Raw genomic sequence first — 27,735 nt, forward strand, 5'->3', positions numbered from 1 at the left:
TTTATAGAAAGGATTTATACAAAAGACATCCATGCACCGAGGCTCAAAAAACAGCTCACCTACAAAAAGGAAACAAATTATACGCACACACGCATACATAACATATATAATACAGCAGGGAAATATTTAACTTCTTGGTAACACTAAATGATAAAAAAGAGATTTCTGATGAAAAAAAAGTGACTTAAGAATTATTTTTAGGGAAAGTCATCATTTATATTAAATGGCTATATAAATTAATAAAAATGTAAAACCTCTTTGAGCAATAACATGACTAAAAATCTTGCACTTAGTAAATAGCTATTAGATGCGGAAAAAAATAAATAAATAAAACCTCAGGAAGAGTATCTGCCAAAAACACTTTCAGAAGAGAAAAGTCTATTTTAAGACAGCTCCCAGCTGAGAAATGAACTGCCATTTAAAATTTATGAATAAGTTATATCATGCACAAATAAAGTTTAATTAGCTGTGATAATGGGATTACAAACTAAAAGCCAACCTATTAATTCTTGAAAGAAAAGGTGCAAAGGAAAACATTTAAAAAGAACTTCCAAATTACATTGTATTCATGACAGCATCAAATCTAAGAGGTACCACATCCTGCTAAGAAACACTCTTAATTAAACAGATTATTTTGTCATTTAGAATTTTCATTTTATATCTTGCTTAAAGAGCTTTTAAAGACTTTATTATGTAGCATTCTCTGATTACATAAAAAAGGAAACTATAAGTTAAATAAATTAAAATATTTCTAAAATGTCTTCCCATTTTGAGGCTGTATCTCTTGAGTCACATTTTGATGCAGCATCATAGACGTCTGAGGTTTTCCAGGCAGAGGGTTCTCTGCACCACTGAGAGATGTGATGATGATGAAGCATTTTAAGAGAATTTCTCTGCTATCTCCAGGGTTTTCTTCTAATCTACTGACATTCATTGTGTAAAATTTTATGCTGGCATGTTCTTAATCTTACCAAGAGGTATTGATAAAAGATTTTCAGACAACAATTAGGACTCTTATCTTCCCCTCAAATGGTCCTTAAGTGGTTTGTTGACTGAAACATCAGGAAGTGGTATTTATCCAGCTATGCCAAATGCCTGCATGTGCAAGCAAAGACAATTTCATCCTTCTGCTAGGGGGGAGCAGCTATATTAACATGCCATTGCTTAAAGCACCCCAATTTCAGAGATGGTAATGTGAAAACACAGGAGTCTTAAAATAGATGAAATCAAGTATAGTAGACCTGGATAAAGTTCTCAGAGCTTATTAAGAAAAACTGGGAGTGGGAGGAAATGTAATACCTAATTTCCCCATCTTTCAGTGAAAGGAGTCAATAACCATATTTTAATTTTTGAGGATGAAACATTTATAAATAAAGTTCTACATTCGTTTAAAATATGTAACAGTAACTACTAGAAATGAAACAGACAAAAATGCAAGTTGAGCAAATCTAAAAAACACCAAAAATCTTTCAAACTGGTTCAAAATATCCAAACCAATACCAACTTTCTCAAAAAAGTTTTTGTACAGAGGACAGGCGAAACAATAATAAATTCAATAAAAATATGCAAATGACAACAGAAAGAGTACAGATCTCATTTTCTAACCAAGTGTATAAAAACTAGAAATTAACAAAAGTATGAGTAAAATCCTTAATGACACTACCCTTGACTCAAAACAGATTTAGAAAATAATGATAATGCTGTATTTTAAAGTCTTTCTGACTAGCCTAAAGTCTACTTACTCCAAGAAATTCTTCTACTAGCTATAAACATGCTCTTCAACAAGCAAGAAAATAAATGCATTTGAAGTAGATCAGATGGAAAAAAGATCAAAACAAACTTTAGAAAAGCAGAACACAATAAACTTCAATAAAGTAAAAATTAATTAGAAAATGCTCATTAACCTATTTAAAAAAATAGAGACACTATTCATACACAAAGTTAAAAATGAGAAAGAAAACACGACTCTGGCAAAAGAGGAAATTAAAAGAATTAAGAGAATGATTCATAAATTCCTAAGCAAATATGTTTGAAAATCTGGATGGTTAATTTTTTGGCATCTGTGTTTTAAATGATCAAGAGTGAACCAAGAAGAGGATGAAGAAGAACCAGAGAATGTTGTAGAAAAAAAAGTGCTTCTCAAAAAAGTACCACGCCTAGGCAATTTTATTGGTGAGTTCTTTCAAAGCTTCAGGGAACACACAAAGCTGACGTTTTAAAAAATCTTTCCAGGGCGTCTCGGCCAATGGGAGTTGGCAGCTTGAGCCACACCACATCCGTGCGGGATTGTTAGGGACATGGGGTGATAAATCCCAGCAGGATTAAATGCATCATCAGCATTGTCAGCAGGTTTCAGTTATCTGGGCAGAGACAGGATGGCGCTTGAAGCAAGTAAAATCGCAAGTGAGGACAGTTCTGCAGGACTGTTAGGGAGTTTATTGTGATTCTATTTGAGCGACATTATCACCTCACTAAACTCCTATCTGAATTGAAAATTGACTGGTTTAATAGCTTGATATTTTAATTGTAAATTTGGTTTTCATATAAAAATTGTAAGCAAGGAGTTTATTCTCCATGTTTGTATCCATTTAAATAATAGTAAGGAAGAAAAAAGGTCTACACTGAGATCTGTGAGAGGTTTTTTGTTTCTGTTAAAGGAAGGATACCTATTACTTGATTTCTGAAAGTCTGCTCTAGGCTTCAGAGAAGGAAAACAACTCTCCTTTGCATTTGACTTTCTCTGCCTCTTATCCACACTAGAATGCTAAGAATTCTCAGGAAAAACCAGGACTTAGGTAAAAGGAGAAGTTGCCAAGGAGGCCCTGGGCTGTTCCGGTCAAGGCCGGGCCTGTACCAGGGCAAAAGTAGTCCCTGCAGCTCCACAGAACCTAATCCAGCACACAAGCAAACAGGGCTTCCACATGGTGGTTTAGAGGCAAAAAGCCTTAGAGTTGTAAACAAAGTAACTCTGCCCCAGAGCCTCCTCTGCACTCCAACTTGAAAACCTACCGCAGCAGGACAGTGCCGGCCGAGGATTTGAGATCCTGGGTCTCAGCCACATCCTGCTTCCCCCCAGGATCAGGCATACTGCTGGACAGAAGCCTGGTCCTTTGACCAGTGACGGAGCTGGAGTCAGGTCACTGCAGGCCACACCTGCGGTCCAACCAAAGGCTATTCAGAAACTATGACAGGAGCAAATTCAGTGCATTAGTGGTAGGTCATAACTGCTTAGAAGAGACTCTAAAATTAGGAAGGGACTTCAATCACTTAGACCAACTTCTGTACTAGTGATGGACTCTCTTCTAAAACATCCTGCTGATAAAATCTCCCCTTGAACACTTGAGTGATGGAGAATTTACTACTATTCTCTCCTACTCTTTAGAAAGGCCTTCTCGTCTGTTGGGAAGCATCATTTGTTAGGAGCGTTACCCTATAACTTGTAGTGTAGTTTGGTTCTTTAGGACAGGAAAGAAGTCTACTTCTCTTTCCACATGACAAATCATTCCTCTCCCCAGGTCAAATGCTTGATCCAAGATGACAGGATATAGTTTCTAGAACTCTCAGCTTCCAATTCCTCTCCTATTAAAACACTGGCACCCACAAAAGCCCAGGCTTTCCTTAGTATCCACAGGGGATTGATTTTAGGACCTACTGCAGTAGCCGGCCCTCTGTGCCTGTAGTTCCATATTCCAGGATTGAACTAACTGATGATCGTGTTGTACTGTATGTATTTATTGAAAAAAAAATCTGTATTTAAATGGACATGTGCAGTTCAAACCTGTGTTGAGAGGTCAAATGTACTGCAGTGCATCTGTATCAGAACTTTACATTTTAGTTCCAGCTCCTTCTCTCTCTCTAAATAATTTGTAAGTTAACATGAGTAAACATCACTCTGGGCAAAAAATGCTTTCCTGAAAAGGAGGGTGGAAAAAGTAACTGTAAATGAGAAAATCAATCTCCACGAACTAGTAGCATCTGCTATTGAATATATTCTGTAGGCCATAATTTTACAAGTAATATTGTTGCAGTTTTATCTGTTGCATAAGATAAATATGTTTTGTAGGCTGTATTTCTTAAAAGTGAGGTCTTCCTATAGCTGATTATATTTACCTTTAAAATGAACTGCCACAAGAAAATAATCTTCCTGTTTCACATAACTCTGGTGGAATGCCTATGACAAAGTAAGCAATTTTGCTATCCTCAGAAGTCAAGATCTACTAAAAGAGAAAGTTTTTAAAAAGTTCTTTTTTTTAAAAAAGTTGTTTTGAAATTAAAAATACTCTGCATTCTACCTCACATGACAGAGCGGCAACACAAGAGAAGGATTTAATAATTACTTTATTTATAAAATTCTACCAATTCTTGCCATTTATATTATTCTGAGTATCACAGATGGATTATATAATATTATCTTTTGCTTATCTGTATGAAAACTAGGGGAAAGGAGATGTATGGACTACACGAAAATGACATCTTAAAGCTCACATTTATAGGGCAGCACTCTGTAAACACACAGCACTGTTAGCTGAAGCTAACTCTTGTCCTATTGCCACCCAGCTGTATGCCTTGGGCAAGTAACTTTTGTTTACTCATTGTTTAAATTACCTATCACCTGATTTCTCTACCTCACAGACTCAATGTGATACATGCAAAAATACCTCAAAAATACCATGCAGTTTAAGCGTGAAATAGAGTTACTATAAGATGATTTATTACTGGCCTTCCTCTTTTTACAGTGACACTATTCACATTTCATTAAAAGTTATTTCTTTGCAAAATGACTCTTTTAAAAGGAACTCTTGGAGTCCTCACTGCGGTGCAGTGGGTTGAGATCCAGAGGTGCTGCAGCTGTGGCACAGGTCGAAGCTGTGGCTTGGATAGGATCCCCGGCCTGGGAACTTCCATATGCCATGGTTGTGGCAAAAAAAAACCAAAAAACAAAAAAAAGGAACGCTTCAGCATTAGTCATACTGACAATCTGGCATGATTCTGAAGCCAGTGCCTCAAACTTTAGGAACAAAATATGATATAAAAATATATAATAATCATAAGTTGTATTTAAGAACTAATTAAAATGGCTTATTAGTTCTCCAAAATAGAATAATTCAAGAGTAATGTGGTCAAGCCGAGAAAAAATCTACCATGGCTGGTTTAGGTGATGGAAAATACAAATAATTGGTGAATAGGCACTAACTTTCACCTAAATTGAAGCTTATTGGTGCAGAAAAACATCAAAAGATAGTCACTAAAAATCAAATTCCGTAGGAATTGCTAAAAACTAAAATTCTGAGATTTTGTTGAAAATTTTTCTTTGGCAAAATATTTAGCACAGACATTACTTTCAAATCAATGTTGTGGGCAGTTATTAAAATCCTTCAAACAAACTTTTGAGGAGTCACACTGCTTTTTAACTGCAAAATGACTATCTCCATGGTGTCAAAATTTAAGGGACAACTTAGGTAATATTTATGATGATAGAAAAGGGAAGACTATGGCATGCCAAGCAAACTACATAATTATGAATATCTGGCAAACTGGTATCCATTTGCATATTAATAGGGTACAGCTCACATGGTTATTACAAGTTTTTTGGAACCTTGGAGAAACAAAGAAAATAATCTGCGAATATAACCTGTTGACCTACCGGGCCATTAATGCAGTCTCTACATTATTACTCTTATGTCAGTTCCTTGGAACTTTTTAGCCTTTGGGTACTCTAAACTTTGGCTGGAATTACTTAGGGAGTGGTCAGATATATGCAAAGAGTTTTACGCTTTAGAAAGGTTCTTGGTTTATCAAAATGCAAAGATAAATATCATACATGCTTAAAATGTGCAAATAAGGTTTGTAAGAACTGCCAACTATTTGGGTACCACTTAGAAAGTATCTTAATCTGACTCAATATCACTGGGTTTGGTAAGTCTTTCCAGTTCTTCTCCATCCTAAAAGGAAACATGAAATCAGTAATTAATTAAAACAAAACTAGAAATGCAGCATTTTAAATGATTGCTAAGGAGAAACTCTACTAATAAATCATGGATTTTATTTCATTAAACCATAATCTGGTTAAATGAAATGAAATACTGGAAAGTTATCTTTTTAGACATAAAATGAGATCATTAAAAATTAGAATGCACCTCAGTACTTTAATTTCAAAGTTAACTAGAGCAAAGTGAGGAGCGCCCCCTGCTGGTTCTGAAGGGAAATAACTAAAGGTTGGAGAAATAAGTATAAACTAGGCCTTGTTACCTAAAATGGTTTTCCTTTTTTTTTTTTTTTTTTGTCTTTTCTAGGGCTGCTCCCACTCCCTTGGCATATGGAGGGTCCCAGGCTAGGGGTCTAATTGGAGCTGTAGCCACCGGCCTACGCCAGAGCCACAGCAACTTGGGATCCGAGCTGTGTCTGGGACCTACACCACAGCTCACGGCAATGCCGGATCCCTAAACCACTGAGAGAGGCCAGGGATCGAACCCGCAACCTCATGGTTCCTAGTCGGATTCGTTAACCACTGAGGCACAATGGGAACTCCTAAACTGGTTTTCTTTAACTTAAAAAGTAGGGCAAGCAGTGTTACTAGACTGTTGAAAAAGAATACAGGACTTAATATAAGAACCTATACTCTCTTTGGCTAAGATAAGGGCATTTGGGACCCAGTCTTCTAATTTTTCATCTTAAGAATCTGTTGTATCATCACTACAGGAGGCATTACTGAGGGAAGTTAGGCCATGAACTCTAATAAGCAAGATTCATTTCCCCATAGAGTAAAATGCTCATTGTGTGAAATAATTCATATTTTGTGTGTTCTTGAAAACTGTAAATTTCAAGCTAGAGAGAGGACTCTATTTCATGTTTTATTTAAAAATATGCCTAACTCCTAACTTGAGCCTCCAAAAGACCATTATCCATTTGCTACCAGTATGACTGGTAGACCTTCCTAAAACAATTATAAGCAACCAGCAGAATACTACTTATTCAGAATAACTGTATAAGTGTTTTTCTAGGAACAATTTTCTTCTACATGCAGTGATCTTTTTGAAAGCTACCTTCTTAGTAAGACAAACAAGGCTGGCCCGTCTGGCACATCCTGGTTTATGAATAACTGGGAAAATGGAGCAGCCAGACTTTCTACTTATATTTAACAAGACTTACTAATGTTGAAGATCAACTTTTCTCATGAATGAGGCTTATTTCCCCAACTGTGGTGAAGTGGAAAAAGTAAGACTAAAGAGTCAGACCTTGTGGGTTTGATACCAGTTCTCTCACTTATTACCTATAACTCAGCTAGCCTCTCTGAGCCTGTTTCTTTACATGCAAAACTAGGGAGACTGGACAAATAACCCATGAGGCATGTACTGATTCTGTGACTCTATAATATTCTATGTGACAACTAATGCATAAGGCCCTCAAGACTGTGATTTACACTTTTTCTCAACCCCTGACAGCCTTATGATGACCCCTTACCTAAAAGGAGTGCAACAAATGTTTGTTGAACCACTTTTAAAAGTCACAGAGATCCACTGTGTCCTGTGATAAATTCGCCCTGATCAATTTCTTTTTTTGTATAACCACGCTTTGCATTTGGGAAGAACAGGCAAAAAGCAGCATCCTCACAAACTTACCCCACTGGAGCGCTCCCAAAGGCTGCAATTTAGATCTCGGATTCTTTCTTGCCTGGGTGCATATTCAAAACCTTGAGGCTTGCTGGCGTTATAAATAAATATGGAGAGAAGAACTGATGGGGCTTCTAAGAAAAACTCCAGTGAGGGCCTGAAGTCAAAGACCAGGACAGACACTGTTGTGATGATGACAGTGGTGACCTGGGCCATCATGACATGAAACATGTTATCCAAGAACTTCAGAATAAAAGCCACTGAGAGGCCCTGGATTGCGGTTACAAAAATCAGGGCTACTGAAAACGCATTGTGGCCATAAAAAAACCCACAGTTCTTAATCTGATCACGGTTATTGCTCTGAAGGCCCAGGGTCAGTCCATTAAAAAAAACGCCAAAGAAGTAGAGTTTGCTGTTCTGTACGAAGATGTTTTCAGTGAGCTGGTTCCCTTCCTTCATTATCTTTTCATTATAGATATTGGCCATTGAAGAAATAAAACACTGGACTATAATAAGAATATGGCCCAAGCCAAGACGGATATGACTGAAAACCTGGGCCGTGGTGTTCCACCGAGCCTCAGAAAACGTCCACTCTTTTGCTGTGCAATTGTCTTTTCTGGGACATTCACTTCTGAAAAGAAGACAGGAATTGGATGGGCTGAAGAAGGCATCATGATGAAATCCATGCCCTACCAGGTTATGCTGTGACGTCTCAGTCCCAGAAGTGAGGGCCACAATAGACAGAAACAGAATCAGGAGGGAAGCCCACTGTATCCAATTTAGATGCCTCCTGTTCAAAGAAGAAAAAAGAGATCTTAATATTAGTTTTTCCCCTTTTCCCTATCAACTGTTTCTGCTGAACACTCAAATCACTTGAGTACTTGGTTGCATGAACTACACCCGGTTTTTGCTAGCATTTCCCACAATTCAAGTTCAAAGGAAGAGGGCTGGTATGTCTGCTTCTTGATTTGCTATTTTTATTCACTTTTAAATTAACTGTCCCCTAAGGTCAGTCATTTCTCCTCATTTTAAGTTTCCCTTTAACCTATGGGTTTAGCTAAGCCTGCTTTCTACCTTGAGAACTGATCTTAGTTCGTTGGTATAATAATTTTTTATCTTGTGATAAAGTCAGTCATAGCAGGATTCTCAATCTGGTTTCTATGAACCAAAAAGAATGTGATGGGTTTCTGAAATCTGTTATTCCTTGCAGTGGGTACCGGATCCTCTATATAGGTGAATTCCTGGCCTTTCCCCACTCACAGGAGACTCTTAAAAGCTTTGTCAAATTTTCAAAGGCATTCATGGCCAAAAATGATTTGAGGAGGAAACTAGCTCCTGGATCCATGGCCTGATCATAAAGCATTATACAACAACCTACTGTTTGATAAGACAAGGAAAAAATACTTTTGGTTCTTCAGCTTACAAAGTTCTAACAATGCTTTAGATATAAAGGCTATGATGATCATTATTCCATTTTGTGGATTCATTTCTGTTCAACAGACATTTAATAAGCAGGAATTATGTGTTGGGTATTCTGGGAAGATGAAGCCTTAGACTCGGCCTCAAAGAATTTACACTTTAATAAGGAGAGAGCCTTAAAACTAAATGATGACAACATGTGTGACATGATACAAAGAACACTGAGGAGGGAACACTTGATCTGTAAATGGAGGCAGATATGCTTCGAAAAAGAAATGACACTTGAACTAAGATAAACTGCAGGTAGCCATGCAAAAAGGGAGTTGGTGGTACATCCAGGCAGAGGCAAGAGTCTATGCAAAGGCTACAAGAATGTCCATGGACTAAAGAAAGTATACTGACCCAAGTGGGGACGGGCAGGGAGGCCTCTGCGGGGAACGACATCTTCACAATTAAAGGTCAGTTAGATCAGGAGTTCCTGTTGTGGCGCAGTAGAAATGAATCCGACTAGTATCCATGAGGATGAGGGTTTGATCCCTGGCCTTGCTCAGTGGGTCAGGGATCCAACGTTGCCATGAGCTGCAGTGTAGGTCGCATATGTGGTTTGGATCCTGTGCTGCTGTGGCTGTGGCATAGCCCAGCAGCTATAGCTCGGATTCGACCCTTGCCTGGGAACTTCTATATGCTAGGGTTGGGGCCCTAAAAAGCAAAAAAAAAAAAAAAAAAAAAAAAAAGAAGAAGAAGAAGATCAGAAGATCAATTAGTCTTGTAAGAGTAACATGAGCAAAGGCAGAAGTGTAAAGCAGCAGGTGAGGACTAGAAGTTAAGGACTTTTAGCGCATCTGTTGAGCACTTACTCTGGGTCACGCAATTCCTGATCTACATACAGAAGGAAACTTTGCAGAGATAAGCTGACTTCCCTAAAGCCATGTACTTATGAAGGAGCAAAGGATCTGAAGCATGGTTTCTAAGACCTTCTGGACCAATGCATCTCTCAAGCACAGTTCTGAGTTCCCAAGATGCATATACAGGGGTATGTGTCTGATTTCACTAAAGTTCCACAGAGTGTCATTCTGTGAAACTGGGAAATGCACAGACAGCCCAGAAAGCAGCACCCCTGTGCACATGTCTTCTTGTGCATACACTTTGCAATAACCAGATCTAGCACTCAGTGATGGGACCAGCAAAGTCCTGTGCCATGAGGTCAGAAATGGTCAACTAACCACATACATTTCTGAAGGTGCGAGTAGTCCAAATGAAGTGGTAGAAAGCAAAATGAAGAGAAACTGAACAGAGATGAAAGGTGGGTGCTCAATTTGTAAAAATCATTACATAATCAACTCTTAAATATCAAGACAAGTGAGGTGACGGTTCTTTAGAAGTTTTCCATTCTGACAGCTATAGGTTTTCCACTGAACTGACTTTGAGAAAAAAGAATCTAAGGAAATAAAACCTTCAACAAGCTAAATGGTGCCTACTGCAAATAATTACTCATTCAAGACAATGTTCTAGGGAAGGTAAAAATTATTAAAGATTAGGCTGAATATAGATTTTCAGCAAAGAAAATAAAACAATAAATTATCCTGTAAAGTCCACTGAGGACCGTGCTCTTACACCTGACGACTGGACGAGCATGAAGAGCTTGCTCCCCATAGTTCAGTGGATGCAACAGTAGAAACTCACTTAACTGACCTCTCCACTGCCCCAGGAAAACTTCAGATTGATGCTCAGAGCTGAATGCTTCCTGCTGGAAGGCTGCTGAACCTGAGGGCCTCTGCTCCCAAGTGAACTGTTTGCTTATAAAGAGTTTCTGTTGTAAAATGTGTTTTTGCCAGGTGACCTCATTATTGCAAATACATATTTTAATGATTACATAAATCATAACTTACAAAAAAAAGGACTGCTGTTTTTATGAAAACTAAGTTGAATGCTTTGGAAAGATTAAAGGCAAATCACAACAAAAAACTGCCTTTGAATTAGGTACGGGTGAGTTAATTTTAAGATTAGGGAATGGATAATAAAAATCTATATTATTATGCATCTATAAGAATCTACTTCAAAAATATTTTTAAGGCTTGCTCCACTCTAAAGGAACTGAAACCAGAAACCACAGATGATATATAATGAATGTAGGTTCAAGCAGAAAAGAAACCAAAGAACTCTAATCAGCAAACCTCACACATACCCAAAGGAAAGGCCTTAGGTTTTCATCAAAAGAATGAAGAATGGGCACCTACATATCTTAAGTTAAATTGTCTTAAGTACATATATATATTTTTAATGACTCCCCCATTTTGAGTTTTCCTAGTAACTCAATGATTAAGTCCAAATTGTGGCAGGTATTTATTTGGTGGTAAACCAAGGCAGAACAAGAAAATAATTAAGTGGAAAGACTCACATTAAGTTTTCTCAAGAAACCATACATAATACCTTCCTTAGCATAGAAAGAGTGACTGGGGCAGATTTATCATGAGAAATTATTTTTAAAAAATTTTGGAGTGAATTAATGATTTTTGGGAAATGCCTATATTACTGAGTGGCACTTTTATTTTTGTGCTGGTTCAGATAGTAACTAAACCTTATCATACATAACTTCCAAGAGACTCATCATATGTTTTGGGTTTTTTTTTTTTTTTGGCCATGCCTATGGCATGTGGAAGTTTACAGGCCAGGGATCAAACCTGTGCCACAGCAAAGCCGTTGTAGTGACAATGCTGGATCCTTAACCCACTGCACTGCAAGAAAATTCCATCATCATATACTTCAAAATGTGTTCCTAGCTTTTCTTGGTTGATATTATCTCCTAAAGCCCACTTTGAATTAGTAGCTATATTTCAAAGAACAAATCTATACATTCACATGGAGCTAAGAACAAGACATGTGGATGGTAATAATTTTACTTTTTCCATTTTCAAATTCTTCCAAGTAATTCTTGCATTTAGTGACCAGACATTTTTTTTTCTACCTGTTATATTCTTTGCCTGTTTGGGAGAGGTATTTGATGGTTCTGCTAAAGTCAAATACAAGGCAAGAGCTTTAATATTCTAAATGAGCTATTTACAGCAAACAAAATAAGAACTTGTGATAGAACTCAAGCTGCTACTCTTGGATTAAAATTTTATGGCCAATGGCAAAAGATCATCAAATGATTCACAAAGAGTAGATTAAATGGTGGAAAAACAAACAACATACATCACCACCATCAGAAACTTCAAAATGGAACAAAGTTGATTTTATTTATTTATTTATTTAATTTTTTTTTTTTTTTTTTTTTTTTTTGGTCTTTTTTGTCTGTTGTTGTTGTTGATGTTGTTGTTGCTGTTGTTGCTATTTCTTGCGCCGCTCCCGCGGCATATGGAGGTTCCCAGGCTAGGGGTCGAATCGGAGCTGTAGCTGCCCGCCTACACCAGAGCCACAGCAACACAGGATCCGAGCCGCGTCTGCAACCTACACCACAGCTCACGGCAACGCCGGATCGTTAACCCACTGAGCAAGGGCAGGGACCGAACCCGCAACCTCATGGTTCCTAGTCGGATTCGTTAACCACTGCGCCACGACGGGAACTCCCAAAGTTGATTTTAAAATGTAATAACAAACAACAAAAAAATGTAATAACAGGTAACACTTAAAAGACATTTTCATAAAAGACAGCATTGGATTTATTATGATATTTTGGCTCAACTATTTAGAGTAACTTCAGCGCTGATCTATCAATCAGCCAAATTGAGACCCACTCTGGAAACTAAGTTAGTGCTTGTGGAAATAATAAAAATGGAGTGATTTTATTGTTCCTTTAATATAAACAACTTCCAATGATAAAAAACAGAGACAGTCACAACAAAGCAAACACATACCTTGGAATCAATATTACTGCTTTGACTACTACTGCTTTTTAAGAGGTAAAATATGTGGAAAAAAAATGTGAACTGTAGTTCATAGTAACATTGTTTGCCATCCTGTCCCCAGATTATCCACCTCAGTCTCCCTCCTCTATAGCCGAAGGGAACTGCCCAAATGCTGCAAAATGCCTAGTGGCTCTGGGCTCCAAGCAGATTCAGGCTGACCGCACTTATCTTATGGGGTCATTGTGGGATTAAGTCAAAATAGGGCAGAAAGGAGGCCTTCGTGTTTTCTGTCCAGCAGAGACCCACACAGCTGTGGAGCCAAGTCTGCAGAGGGCTCTTTGAGTACACCTCACCTCGGCTCATGGCCCCCTCATGCTCTGAAGTCACTAAAAAAACAACCAGCTGCGGGCACAGCTATGGCTACTGGCCAATTTCTAGTCAGGCAATACATACCTTTTATCTTCTCTTTGGTAAATTCAGTTTTAAATTACCACAACTTTGACATAAAAACATATGTATTATATAAAACCTAAGGATAATACCATGTGTACTCATAAAATGTCATTCCATAGGAAAAAATTTTTTTTTTTAGGCCGTGCTTTGGCATATGGAAGTTCTGGGGCCAGGGCTCAAACCTATTCCACAGCAGTGACCTGAATCCACAGCATTGACAGCGTTGGATCCTTAACGTGCTGAGTCAATAGTGAACTTGAAAAAAATTATTTTTGCTTAAAAACAAACAAACATGTTTTTGAGACTATCACTACCTATTAAATTAGTGAGCCTTTTATCAGGTGTCAGAGCCAATAAGTTTTCCTTTATGGAAGTGCATCTCCAATTTTTTTGTTGTTGTTGTCTTTTTGCCATTTCTCGGGCTGCTCCTATGGCATATGGAGGTTCCCAGGCTAGGGGTCGAATAGGAGCTGTAGCTGCCCGCCTACACCAGAGCCACAGCAACGCGGGATCTGAGCCACGTCTGCAACCTACACCACAGCTCATGGCAACACCGGGTCCTTAACCCACTGAGCAAGGCCAGGGATCGAACCGCAACCTCATGGTTCCTAGTCGGATTCGTTAACCACTGAGCCACGACGGGAACTCCTGCATCTCCAATTTTATCATAGCAATAAATATAAAAATATTATTGCTTACATATGTTTTCTCAGAAGTCAACTTTTATCCTATGAAGTGATTTTCATGTTGATTTTAAAGACTTTAAAACGTCTTTAGATTAGCATTCTTTGACTTGCTAGTTGAGCTATTTCCACAACTCTTAAATAAAATGAAAAATGTGATGCAAAAGCAAATCTTAGTGACTCTAACATTTAAACTGGATGAAATGCTATGTTCATTTTTTTCCTTCTCTTAAATCAATCATTAGGTTGAAAGTTTCCTCAGGGTAAAAGAAAATCTTTCAAATATGTACTGATGGCATCAAGGGATTCAGCAAATAATTATTGAGTACCTATGCACCAAGTCATTCAACCTTCTTGAACACAGCAATTATGAAAAACACACTATGATGTAGCCCATTGAAAGACAAATTAGGGAGTTCCCGTCGTGGTGCAGTGGTTAATGAATCCGACTAGGAACCATGAGGTTGCGGGTTCGGTCCCTGCCCTTGCTCAGTGGGTTAACGATCCGGCGTTGCCGTGAGCTGTGGTGTAGGTTGCAGATGCGGCTTGGATCCTGTGTTGCTGTGGCTCTGGCGTAGGCTGGTGGCTACAGCTCTGATTAGACCCCTAGCCTGGGAACCTCCCATATGCCGCGGGAGCGGCCCAAGAAATGGCAAAAAAAAAAAAGAAAGACAAATTAGAAACAGAAAGTGAATGTAAAATTAAAATAAGAACAATCATAACAAATACAACAAACAGTTAATTTTATTTTTATCACTACCATCATCATCATTATCAAGTAACAAACTGGAGTTAAGTACATGTATCCTGTATGACCTTAGGTCACTCTGGCCCTTGCTTTGTAGCAGAGCCTACTTAAACTTAAAAATGTTTATTTTACACAAAGATGCTCCTGGAGATAGGAAAGACTAGTGATAACACTTGGAAATTCTAAAAATTTGTCATTCTTCTGAATTGTAATTTTGACTAGATTCCTCATGCAAATCTTCTGCCACGTGGAGCTTAAACCACATACTCATCTCAAGTAGTTTAATAAAAAAAGACTTTGCCACTCCAAACTCCAAATAGCAAATATATTAACCTTATAAACTTCTTGGTTCCCTATTAGTATATAGAGACTCTCCCCCGACCCTGCCCTCCCTAAAAAAGCAAGCTAATGAATTCTGTGTTGAAAATCTGGAACTAAAAATTAAAAGAATTAAAACCCAGTCAATCATCTCTCTCTCTCTTTTTTTTTTTTTGAGATGCTAAGAGAAAACACTTCAAACATTAAATTGCAGAGAATTCAGACAGGGTAACACTTCGGCTGCTTTCCAAATGGTTTAAACAACATGCCCAATACAAAAAGCCAATTAGCAAGAAAATCCTGGCCTTGGGATTCAGAGGGTATATCATCTGAAACAAGGCTGTGCTGTTTTAAAATATGATATATGCTTTCATAACAAGTTACTTACTTCAGCACTATCCTGAATAGAAGAGCTGTTGTTATAATGCTAAAATTTGAGAAGATAACAGCCATGGCCTAGAAAGAAAGAGAAGATAGAGTTACAATACAGACAAAGCACTGACCTCAGAAATCACCCAACCTGGTCGTTCACCTGACAAAAAAAGCTTTTTGGTCAAAACCCAGAGGGGTTATTAGGGCAGCTACTTCACTAGAGGATTAAATTCTATTTTTATTGCTTGTTAAACTTATGCAGATATGATCAAATTATTCTACAGACTTTGAAAATGTGTGGAAATTCAGCATATACCTGAGTAAATAATATCAATAGGCAGATCTGGAAATACTTATAAACGCGAAAGGTTTAGGTTCAGAAATAAGTTACCATGATTATAAAGCATACTTTTTCAAGCTCTCAAAGTGCTTTATAGACTTTTAACACTGATTCTGTGGGTAGACAGAAGGCAGGTACTTACTGTTAGGCTCTTTTCTTTCTTTCTTTTTAAGGCTCATTTATTTCTGAAGAAAATGGAGGTATAGGTTTGTAAGCATTTTTAGTGGTCTAGAAATTAAATCAATTTACTGTGTTGAACTGTAGTGACTCAATAGTTTGGTAGTGATTTGGTAGTGATTCACAACCAAACTCGTATTTGACAGTCCTTTGGAGTTATTCATACTGCTCTAAACACTTAGAAATGACAGTGAGATTTTTATAAAGGTTTGTTTTTGTGGATTCAGTCACATTTCACATAGAAGGATATTAATCTAAACATGTATACATTGGGCCTGGAAAGTATGAAATTTCTCACTGCCCCCATAATCGGATCTGACAATAATTTTAAAAAACAAATACTACTGTTTTAGTTCATCCTGCCTTCCTCCTTGCTGTCACTTTAAATTGATCAAACCCTAAAGAGTATGCACAATCTCATATATCCAGCAAACATGACTAATACGCAGCTGAGTTAAAGAAATACAAGTGAATCCAATAAAAAGTAGCAAAAATCCCCAAAACACATCACTCTCTTTCTCCTGAATTTTTATGGAAATCCACCATTTTAAGATTTTGTCCATAGACAAATGGTTGCTAATCCCTGGTGTGGAGAAGAGTAAAAGGAGATGAGAAAAGAAAAGTAGGTGGCTGGTAAGACTGGGGAAGTGGTGGCTCTGATCAATCACAGTAACCAAGGTGCAATGTGTAAATGTACCTAACAAAGCAGCCTGCTGGCCTGTGAATTGTGTCAACTCTTTCCAAACAATAGCATAGAATAAACGAAGTATCGGAGCTCTTTGCCCAGGAACTTTCATGCATTTCTGTTTAATTCTTTCCAACGAGGCTTGGGCACAGCAATGCACAGAATATGCCAAGTATTTTATTTTGTAATATATGTGATTGCACACAATCAGGAAGGAAGAGCAAGGCAATAAGTTGTAAGAACAGGAAGTTGCGATCTTGCTTTGGTACGCGGGATTTAGGAAAGGGATATACATTTATAGCTAGTCTGTTGCATAGAAATTAAATACAAAAAATATATACTTATTGAATGTGAATGATATGTTGTTGGGTACAGGAATTCTCAGTTGTGGAAAACTAAATGAAAGCAAGAATTCATGAGAGGACACATTTTAGATGGAATGAACACTTACTAATGAAATCGATCACAGAGCTGAAAGGAACTTCAAGTGGTCCCCCGGCTCAGGCTCAAGTCCTTGCCTTTGGGCCAATATGGTAACATTATTCTATTTTACAGATGGGCAACTGATACTTAGAGTAGGTGGCCTTGCCTGGTTCCGTATCTATTAAATTGTGCAAAAGAATCAAACTCCTATTTTCTACCTCACAGCCCTCTTGATCCCTCCTTTCTTCCCACTCTCAAACTGATTTGGCTATACTTCAAATAGATGACTAGTGTCAACAGAAATTCTATTTCCTTTTTTTTTTTTTTTTTGTCTTTTTGCCTTTTCTAGGGCCACTCCCGTGGCATATGGCGGTTCCCAGGCTAGGGGTCGAATCGGAGCTGTAGCTGCTGGCCTATGCCAGGGCCACAGCAACACGGGATCCAAGCCGTGTCTGCAACCTACACCACAGCTCACGGCAACACCGGATCCCTAACCCACTGAGCAAGGGCAGGGATCGAACCCGCAACCTCATGGCTCCCAGTCAGATTCGTTAGCCACTGTGCCACGATGGGAACTCCAGAAATTCTATTTCTAATCAAAATGCCTGAATTTGCACTTTAAAGAAATACACTTTGTTAGCAATAGTAATAGAAACCTTTATTTTATAAAATGAAAACATACAGGGAAAATGTGTACATCTGATTCAAACTGAGTAATAGGTAAAAGCAGAAGATCAAACTTTATTTCTGTTTATTAATAGCTCTTGCACAGAAGAGGTCAGGAGAGATGAGAAGTGTTCCTAGTATTATTAGTTATTCACAGCGTTTAGATTGGGAGGGTATAACCTCTACCCTTAAAGGACTTGGTTAAATGACAGGTCTAACAGACAAGAAAATCACAATGGAATACATATAAACTACATTAAAACAAGTGTAAGAAAGGGCAGTACACTGAGTGTATAATTTTCTGAGTTAATCATGGAAGTCTGCTTGGTGGTCCTGGATGTTGAGATTAATATTAGAAGCAGGTGCCTACAAAATAGCTCAGAAAATAGGTAATTTGGTTAAGGTTACACAGGGAGATGGCTCTAGACTCAGTGGTCAGAAGCAGCTCCCATAGAACAGCCAGCACAGTTTAATACAGTTATTTATTTATTTATTTATTTTGTCTTTTTAGGGCCATACCCACAGCATATGGAGGTTCCCAGGCTAGGGGTCAAATTGGAGTTTCAACCACTGGCCTACACCACAACCACAGCAACGTAGGATCCGAGCCACATCTTTGACCTACACCATAGCTCAAGGCAACGCTGGATCCCCAACCCACTGAGCAAGGCCAGGGATCAAAACTGCATCCTCATGGATACTAGTCAGGTTCGTTAACCACTGAGCCACGATGGGCTCAGATAACTCCTAATACAGTTATCTTTACCAGTGAGAGAGTTGACAAGCAGACTGGTTAAGTCAGTACTCAGATGCTTCTGGTTAAACCTCAGGAAGGCCAGTGAGGCAATAAGAAACTAACAATGCCAAGGAAAAAATGATTTAAAAGAAGAAGAAAGTTAATTTTGAGGTTCACTTCTGTTTTTCCAGTGCTATATTCTTTGTCATTATTACTTACAGGCTGAAGATAGGAAAGGACATAGAAGACAATCAAATTATCCAGGTAATAAAGAAAGGCAGGAACGGACCACTTCATGATATTAAAGAATTTCTTCCAGGAACCACATCTTAAGGTTCTATTCTGACGATCTTCTAAAGAAAGAAATACAGAAATAAATATATTATCTTAAGAACGCACATTTTTAGAGAAAGTAAATTGTATTTGATTTCTGATACAATTCTTAAAAAAAGGTTTAATGAACTTGCTTTCAAAGCGACTATTAACCTTGAGAAATCAAAGACAATATAGGATTTCATTACTGTCTTTCTTCAATGCATCACTGTGCCCATGCAGCAACACCTCAGGAATACTGATTTCCTTAACTCCTGCTAACTTGAGATAGACATAGATGTATCACTTAAGGCAGCAACTCAGAATACACTTACAGTTTTTCTTACTATTCTGAACATAAAGCTAAAAGAATTAAATAAGTAGAAAAGTAAGCATTTGTGCCGGGATATTTTTTTCCTTGGGAGCTGTGGGAGAGATCAAGAAAGGGAACTATTAGATGAAAATTTATATATATGGGAGTAGAGAAAATTAACTTTTACTCATCCTAGTATGAATTATTATCCTATCTCTAGGTTTCCAAAAACTTAGGAAGGTACTTTAACAGAGAGAAAGGACAGAAAACAACTTAAGTTTAAGCTGTATATATAATGCATAAATTTCATGAGATTAAGAAATGTATTCCATTAACTAGAAATTTTGTACTGGTTGAAACCTTTGAGCATGAAAAAACATCTCTTGGGCCAGTCCTTTAATACTCTAAATTCTATGTTTGCCTGAAGCGGGAAGGCAGATCAGAGCAGGAGAGTGAGCTAAGGTTCAATAATCAGAGAAATAATACATTTTAGGAGCCACAAAAGGCTACATCCTTTAGATCTGATGAAGGATTAGTAGTATCCTTATTTAATAGCTGATGAAACTGGTAAAAGTAAAATAATCTGCCCCAGAATACAGTCTGACTCTGATGCACATGCTGCCTCCCCTAAAGGAAATAAGAGACCTTTGCAGTGCACTACATATCAAGTTAGACAGCAGCAATTTAGATAATCCTGAATTTGAGTAAAAACTAACTTGCTGTGTGACCCATCACAGGAATAAGTCAAGAGGCAGAACACTGGACAGGCGCTGGGACCCGTGGGTTGGAGTCTGGGCTCTGCCCCCTCTTAGAACCACCTAATACTTTCTCTCTGAGTCTGCGTCTCACCTAAAAAACATAGGTAACCTAACCTATGCTTGTATCTTTAGCATCTTCATATATAAATTAGTGGGCCAGTCTAATATAAAATGTTTCTTTCAATTTTAATATTTTTTCATTCTGTGATTTTTAACAATGTATTAGTAGCATTTCAAAACTCAACTTTCTTTCTTGTTTTGTTTTTTAGGGCAGCTCCTGTGGTATATGGAAGTTGCAGGCTAGGAGTCCAATCGAAGCTGCAGCAGCTGGCCTACACCACAGCCACAGAGATGCAGGATCCGAGCACAACCTTCAATCTATACCACACTGGATCCTTAACCCACTGAACGAGGCCAGGAATGGAACCCAAGTGTTCATGGATACTAGTCATGTTTGCTACCATGAGCCATGACGGGAACTCCAAGACTCACCTTTCTTTATAACCCAGAAAGACACAAGCACACAAAAAACCAGCTTCACCAGTTCTGAGCACATATTCACAGTAGTTGGAAGATAATCATATTTGTTTTCTGAAATGTAACAAAAATGTTTAATTATCAATTTTGTTCTATACAATGTATACATACAATTAATAATTTAGAGCTGTTTCTAAACTTAAAAGTTGGATTTTAATACCAGTTACATTAAAATTCATACTACTGGCTTTGCTCTTTTGGATTTTTTTAATCAGTTCACCTAATGTGTAGGCTATCTCTACCTCATTCAGCATCTTATTATCCTTGAAACTGCAGAACATGGCTCTCATGTTTTAATTTAAGTTACTGATAAATGTGTTGAGGAGGCTAGGGCAAAAGGCAAAGGAAGCTTTGTGGCATGTCATTATAGACTACCCTTTAAACTGACCATTAATTAACACAGGGCCTGACTCATCAAACAGCTATCAACTTATGTGACTGAATTATTACCCAGCTCACGGTTCCTCTTGTGTGACTTGCTTGCCTTACTAAAATCAATGTACACTCTGTGAAACCTATAACTCAATTTTTCTGTTTCATATCATGGTAGACAAGGAAAACAATATTTGTTTGGCATGTGACAAATAGTACGTTGGAGTAATAGATGGAAGCTGCTAGAGACAAGTGGCCCAGGGGATGAGGCAGACAAATACACTGACACACCCAAACCCACTGACATATAAGGAAGCTACCCAACTTACAAGTCAATCTAATTAAGAAATGAGGCTCGGTTAGTATACTGCAATCTTAGCTGTTATCGCTGTCTTTCCTATTTTTTTGCTTTTTTTTTTTTTTTTGTGGGGGTGGGTGCACCTACAGCATATGGAAGTTCCCAAGCTAGGGGGTCCAATCAGAGCTACAGCTGCCAGCCTAGGCCACAGCCACAGCAACGTGGGATCCGAGCTGCCTCTGTGACCTACACCACAGCTCAAGGCAACACTAGATCCTTAATCCACTGAGTGAGGCCAGGGATTGAACCTGCCTCCTTTTGGGTACTAGGCAGGTTCGTTACTGTTCCTGTTATGATGGGAACTCCACTTCCGTCCTTTCTCAATGCTTATAAATAACTTGCTTATAATTTTGCCAAGGACAAACATAAACTTTCTTAGGTACTATTTTGAGGAATGCATTTTTTTCAAAAATATCTGCTTGTTTCCCTTGGTCATCATAGGAAAAACTGGCCAAGCACAGAGGAAAAAAGCCAACTCAACATTCTTTCTCCCCAAAATACCATTTCTTACTCTTTTCAGTGGTTTTCTCTGACCTCAGGGGAAACATAATTCTTTATTTATCTCTGATTCTGCAGTACTACTATAATAGATCAGGTAGGGCATCCCTGGAGAAAGAGAACCAGGCACGGCTTTCTTGACATAAGAGAAGCCAATTTTGGGCCCAAGTCATTTTGTGATCTAAGCCTGGCTACAATTTCTGCCCTTGAACAGGTCCCAGCAAATAAGGATCTTACAGGAACAAAAGAATACAGAGGCTGTCATTAAGCAAGAGAAATGACAACAGCAAAGATAATATATCAGTTGTAAGGACTCCCGATTCTGTCTCCATAGTAAAGATGAGCTTGTAGCTACTAAATCAACCACCAGATCAACTGGAACCTAAGGGTTGATGGTGTTGACCTTTTCTGACCCTCCTGACTTCAACTAAAGCTTGGACTCTGCTGACCACCAAAACCCCTTCATGAATATTCATGTACCCTCAGCTTAAAACTTCCCCAGTTTTGCTATTTGGACAGACACTGCTTTGGGAAATAGCCCTGGTGTTCTCTTTACTTGATGCAAGTGATGATAAATCCTTCCTTCTCCCGTCTTTTGGCTCAAGACTCACCAAGTGAACCCAGTTTTGGGGTAACACTACCTGTAAACCTTTACTACAGTACTTGTAACACTGTATTATAGTTATTCATGTTGTATGTCTTATCCTTAAAAACTGTAAGGATACTTACAAGATGGGCACCATGTTAGTCACCTTCCTAGATCTGGGAGTTAATAGTGTTCTGCACTTGGTAGGCACTTAGTTGCCGGTTAAACTTTCTCCATCTATTCAAAGCCTAGTTAAAAACATTTCCTCCTGGAGTTCCTGTTGTGGCTCAGTGGTTAACGAATCCGACTAGGAACCATGAGGTTGCAGGTTCGATCCCTGGCCTTGCTCAGTGGGTTAAGGATCCGGCGTTGCCGTAAGCTGTGGTGTAGGTCGCAGATGTGGCTCAGATCCAGCATTGCTGTGGCTCTGGTGTAAGCCAGCAGCTATAGCTCTGATTCGACCCCTAGCCTGGGAACCTCCATATGCCATGGGAGCGGCTCAAGAAATGGCAAAAAGACAAAACAAAAAACCTCTCCTCCTCCTTTTTCTGAGCTCAAAGCTAGATTGAAATCATACTCCCTTATCCTTCAATCATACTTGACATTACTCTCTAGCATGAGACACATGAGTGAACACATAAAAACGTGGGGGTGGGGTGGGGCTTCAGATCACAACTTTTCATCATTTTTTTTTTTTTCCCTTGCATTTCTCTTATAGTGTCACAGCATCATGTGTGACCTCCCTCCACTCTTCTCCGGCCAGCACTCACAACCTTATCTACATTACATCCATTCTTACTGGTTTCCCTTCAGTGCCAGAAAGAGGAGCCAGAGCCGCACTATCCACCCATCCTGTTAAAACCTTCCCTTCTCTTCGGAGGCTTTGCTCCAATAAACATTTCCTCCGGCTTCAGCATATCTCCTTTATATTTCTATTAACTGCCTTCCTCCTCTCAGCCTATAAATACGCTCAAAACTTTGCCAAATGAAATACAAAACAGAAGATCCTACCCCTCCAGCTACCATACGTCCTCCTTATTTCCATTAAACAGTGTCAACATTCATTATTTCACTTTACCCACTTTCCACTCAGGTCTTGTCCCCAAGCAATTTGGTTTTTGACCCCACCACTGTACTCAAAATACCTGGTCCCTGAGATTACCAAACATATCCTAGTTTCTAATTCTAAAGGGCAAGTTTTAATCTTTATCTTATTGTGATATTGCAATTCCCTTCCAGCCTTCAAACTCCCTTCTACAAATCATGAACATTTAGTTCTCTCATCTAATTCCTTCTCAGCATCCCTCTGAGTGTTAGCACACCTGTTACATGTTGGCATTCCTCGGAGTTCTGTCCTTGGCTCTTTCTTATCTTCTCATTCTGCATGCTTACCCTGAAGGAGCCCTCCACTCCTTGGGTTTTAAATGTCAATTTAATGTTTCCAAATCTGCATCCTGGGACATTTAATGTTCACTAAACATATCCATATGAATAACTATCTCCTATTTACTCACTTAACTGGCATTTCCTTCACACGTGTGAAGTGTTGAAGTGCTAGATACAGCGGGATACTGCAATGAACAGGACACAGCCTCATGAAAGGTACAAAGCTAAAACTGTCTAATCTCCCTGAAGTCTGTCCCATCAGTTCTTCCTTAGTCTCCATCTCAGCTGAACATCACCAGTTTGGAGAAACTCTTTTCTCCAAATCAGAAACCTCTGAGCTATCCCATACTTCATTTCCTTTAATTTCCACATTTAATATATTCCCTAAGTCCTGTCATTCTATGCGTAAAATATTTCCTGAATCTATCATCTCTTCTCTGTTCCTATTTCTAAGCCTCGGTTAGTTTTCATCATCTGTAGCTTGGATTTGCAATAACCCCCTAACTGGCTATTTTTCTTCCTCTTTAGTTCATTCTCCATTCAGCTACCATAACAGTCTTTCTCATTTAACCCTCCCACTTACATTCCAAGTATTCCTTGTCCCATAATCTCTGGGGCCTAAAGGAAAAAGTCCCAGACACATAGCATGGCCTGTGAAGTCCTTAACTATCTAATCATTGCTTCCCTCTCAGGCCAAGCAATCCTTCCCCCACCTCCTCCAAGTCCCTAAAACTTTCAGCTCAGTAATTCTGAACTACATATTCTCACAATCCAAGTTTGATTTTTTTTTTCTCAATTAAAAAAATTTTTTTTTTATGGCCACACCCGAGGCATATGAAGTTCCCAGGCCAGGGATTGAACCTGAGCTACAGCTGCAACCTATGGAACTGGATCCTTTAACCCACTGCACCACAGTGGGAAATTCATTCCTACTTTTTAATACATCTGTTCATTTTTTACAGCTGTTGCTTCTGTTTTGAATACAGCTGCCTACCTTGTCTTCTTGTAGATCAACTGTTAGCTTATCAGGGAACTGTTCCCTGACCTCTCTGCAGCCCACATCATGCTCTCCCAGTCAGAATATATACACTTTCTACTCTGAACTATCTCTGCATTTTGGTATAAAACTAAACTTATTATAGTGTATTTTAATAATCCATTTACATGTATTTCTCTCCTAATAAACTGTGAATCCTTGAGAATAAGGTCTATCTTATGTACTTTGAACCCTGCTACTAATATTTATTAGCTTAGTGCCTGGCAGAGAAAGGTCAACCAAAGAGAGACTTATATACATATCTGACTTCCCAAGCAGACCATTAACAGTCACAGTATCCAACTTTATGTGTCCTCAATAACTAGTGAGAGATTCTCAATAAGGTTTTATGGAATAAAACTGTTTAAATACAAATTCTTCTGTTAAGAACAAGATTTCTTGAGTATGTATTTGTCAAAGCTAATAACCTATACTGTTTCATTGATAATGTAATTAAAATACTATCTTATAAATGCCAGGGGATCAACAAATATCTCATATTTCAAGATAAGTTATAATACATATTGCTACAGGCCCAGAAACACCTGTTGACTGAATAGTCAGATGTTATGATCCATTCTGCTAAGGGTTTGATTCTGTACTTGCCTGACCCAAATTTCACTCAGCATCAAAAATTTTTCTTGCTAAGGTATGAAAGGTTAAAGAACCAAATTGAATCATGCTTTATTACTCACATGAAGCAGAGTACTTTTAAGGATATAATCCCCATTTTACACACAAGGAAACCAAAGACAAGAAAGACAATGGGTGATTAAATGGCAGAGTTCCATACATAATCCAAGTCTTAACTTACCTTCATTGGCTGAATATTTTACAAGTAGGATGCGACTTGAGCTTAAAGCAATGAATACCACCCCTAGCAGGAATGCATACATTGTTGACCAGGAGCATAACACTGGAAGACCACAACATGTGCTTTCCATTTCACTGTTTTTTCAACTGCCTTAAAGAGAAGGACATGTTCATGAACAACCCTGACAGCCGATTAAGTATAATGTACATACCACTGACTTGTGAAGAACAGAAAAGGAATTTTTTAGATGTCTATATCAAAATCAAAAAAGTTGAGAACTACAAGAAAAACTATGGTGAAAGGAAATGAAACAGTCAAAATTTGATAGGAAGGGGAACTCTAGACACAGAAAAGGCAAGGGCTAGATTAGAAGTGCTGACAAAAGGACAGTTTGGGACTGCAGAATTTTGCAGAGAAACAATTCTTTTAACTTTCACTCTTATGAGCAACTGTGGTCTAAAAGATAATTTCAGATTTGTATTTTTCTCCTTAGTAGCAGCTTTTCCATAGGAGGAAAAAAAAGAACTTGCAGTGAAAGATTCGTTAAATAATGACCAAAATGGAAATATCTGAAACACTGCTGTTACTTTAATTTCCAACTAGTGTTGGAAGCAGAGGGGAACTTAGAAATCAATGACTCCAAGGCCCTTTTTTGAGATGTTGAAGACACTAGACTCTACACTGAGTAGTTACCCTGCCCAAAGCATGCCAGTTTAATGGAGCGCAGAGCCGGTGGTATTGGTGAGAGATGGGCTGGAAGTACCAACACCCACAGCCTAGTGGGCCCAAGTGTACCAAAGCCAAAAAGACACCCCTCCCCACCCGAAGGGCAGGTTTCCCTCCACGATTTAGGAACGCCTTCTGTCACCCGTGCGCCCTCCCCTCAAACGCACGCGCATTCTTTTGCCTCTGCCCCCACCCCGCCCCGGGGTGGGGGCGCTGTTACCTTGGTCCCTTCGAAGAGCTTCCTGCGGAAGAGCATGCATCCTAGAGCTAAAGCAGTAACTGTCTGGCTCCGCAACAGCAGCAGCTTTTAGGGCACATAGGCAGGGAAGCTATGGGTGGAAAAGAAAGGCGAATAAGCCTCTGCACCCAACCCTCCTATTCTGGAACAGAAAGCACAATAACTACCCGACGCTAGAAAGAGCGGACCTGGCGCCCATTGCGCAGGCGCGCTCAGTGTTACGCTTCCGGAGGGAGGGGAAAAGCGACCCGATCCCGCCCCAAGCGCGGCCTTTCTCGCGTCACGTGTCGGGAGAGTCCTCTGTCACGTGAGGTCCAGGTGGCGGCGGAGCTACGGCGAGAGAGTGAGAGGAGGAAGGAGAAGCCGGAAGGGGTGCGAGTGAAGCTAGGCGGAGAAGACAGCCCCTGAGAAGGCGAGGGTGCGCGTGCGCCCGCTTTTCCCCCTAAGTCGGCCCCACCGCTCTCCCTTGCGGCCTGGTGACAGCTGGGCCCGGCCCACCGCGCGCTGCCTGGGGCGCGAGGAGCGCGCTCCCCGCTCTCTCTCGCCCCGCCGGCCGCCCCTCCCCCTCGTCCCGTCCGTCCCGTCGCGTCTCGTCGCGTCTCGTCGCCTCGGGTGTCGAGGCCAGTCGTCGGCGGCGGGGACGTTTTCTGACTCCCGATCCCTGTCCGGCTGTCCTTTCCACTCTGTCTCGGGGCCGGCCGCTCCTCCGGCCCCAGGATGCAGAATGTGATTAACACGGTAAAGGGAAAGGCACTGGAAGTAGCTGAGTACCTGACCCCGGTCCTCAAGGTAAGTGGGCTTGTCAGGGACTGTCACCCACACGCTTGGCTTTGCAGGGATCTAGGGCCGGGCGCCTGGAGAGTCACCTGGTTCTCCGGTGGCAAAAAGTGTGGGAAGGCGGTAGGAATGGTACACGGGAAAAGGTGCAGCCCCTACCTGCGGTCTTACCTAGCTGTTCCCTAGGTGTTTCCTCTGGCTCTTGGGTAATTTGGACCGACTCTGCATACTTCTGTCTCCCACCCGTCAGCACTCAGCTCCTCTTGGTACAATCAGGTTGGATGGTGGTCCGTAGATAAGTGATTTTTGAGGACGTTAAATCCTAACGTCGGAAGTCTTTTGAACTACTGAAATGAAGATTTTGCTTATCTTAAAAAATGAAATCAGTTTGGTATTAAAATGAGATGTCACCTTTTTCTTTCAAAGTTCATAGTAAGTCTCTTTTAATTAGGGGTTTGAAATAGTAAGTTGTGACTAAGGTCCCAAATTACTAGATTTCAGAAAAAGAAGGTGAAATTTGCAACATTATTTCTTTCAGTACCATTTAAC

The 27,735-nt window shown here is 39.4% G+C and overlaps 2 protein-coding genes across 2 annotated transcripts in view; one reads left to right on the top strand and one right to left on the bottom strand.

Annotated features, from left to right (window-relative positions):
• SLC35A5 (solute carrier family 35 member A5) lies at positions 1–26,685 on the bottom strand. Its single transcript, XM_013982457.2, has 7 exons — positions 26,392–26,685; positions 25,446–25,595; positions 20,351–20,449; positions 18,695–18,828; positions 15,465–15,532; positions 7,620–8,400; positions 1–5,942 (listed from the first exon to the last, which is right to left on the bottom strand). Exons 2-7 carry the CDS (start codon positions 25,573–25,575, stop codon positions 5,889–5,891), a joined length of 1,266 nt encoding a protein of 421 aa, XP_013837911.2. The 5' UTR covers positions 25,576–25,595; positions 26,392–26,685; the 3' UTR covers positions 1–5,888.
• The window catches only part of ATG3 (autophagy related 3), a 30,488-nt gene continuing 29,161 nt past the window's right edge, over positions 26,409–27,735 (top strand). The window contains exon 1 of the mRNA XM_003132682.6: positions 26,409–27,198. Within this exon, the coding sequence (XP_003132730.3) occupies positions 27,127–27,198 (72 nt within the window). The 5' untranslated portion in view covers positions 26,409–27,126. The remainder of the gene's footprint in view (positions 27,199–27,735) is intronic.

The sequence above is a fragment of the Sus scrofa genome, chromosome 13 (assembly GCF_000003025.6).
Source record: "Sus scrofa isolate TJ Tabasco breed Duroc chromosome 13, Sscrofa11.1, whole genome shotgun sequence".
Classification (NCBI taxonomy): domain Eukaryota; kingdom Metazoa; phylum Chordata; class Mammalia; order Artiodactyla; family Suidae; genus Sus; species Sus scrofa.

What these genes read in the sequence shown, in the direction of transcription:
- SLC35A5 (XM_013982457.2), bottom strand. Translation starts at nt 25,575, where the DNA reads ATGGAAAGCACATGTTGTGGTCTTCCAGTGTTATGCTCCTGGTCAACA. An exon ending in TTTCTGGGTTATAAAGAAAG is followed by an intron (nt 18,829 to 20,350) that starts GTGAGTCTTGGA and finishes TTCTTTCTTTAG; the next exon opens with AAGATCGTCAGAATAGAACC. An exon ending in TCCTTTCCTATCTTCAGCCT is followed by an intron (nt 15,533 to 18,694) that starts GTAAGTAATAAT and finishes CTTTCTTTCTAG; the next exon opens with GCCATGGCTGTTATCTTCTC.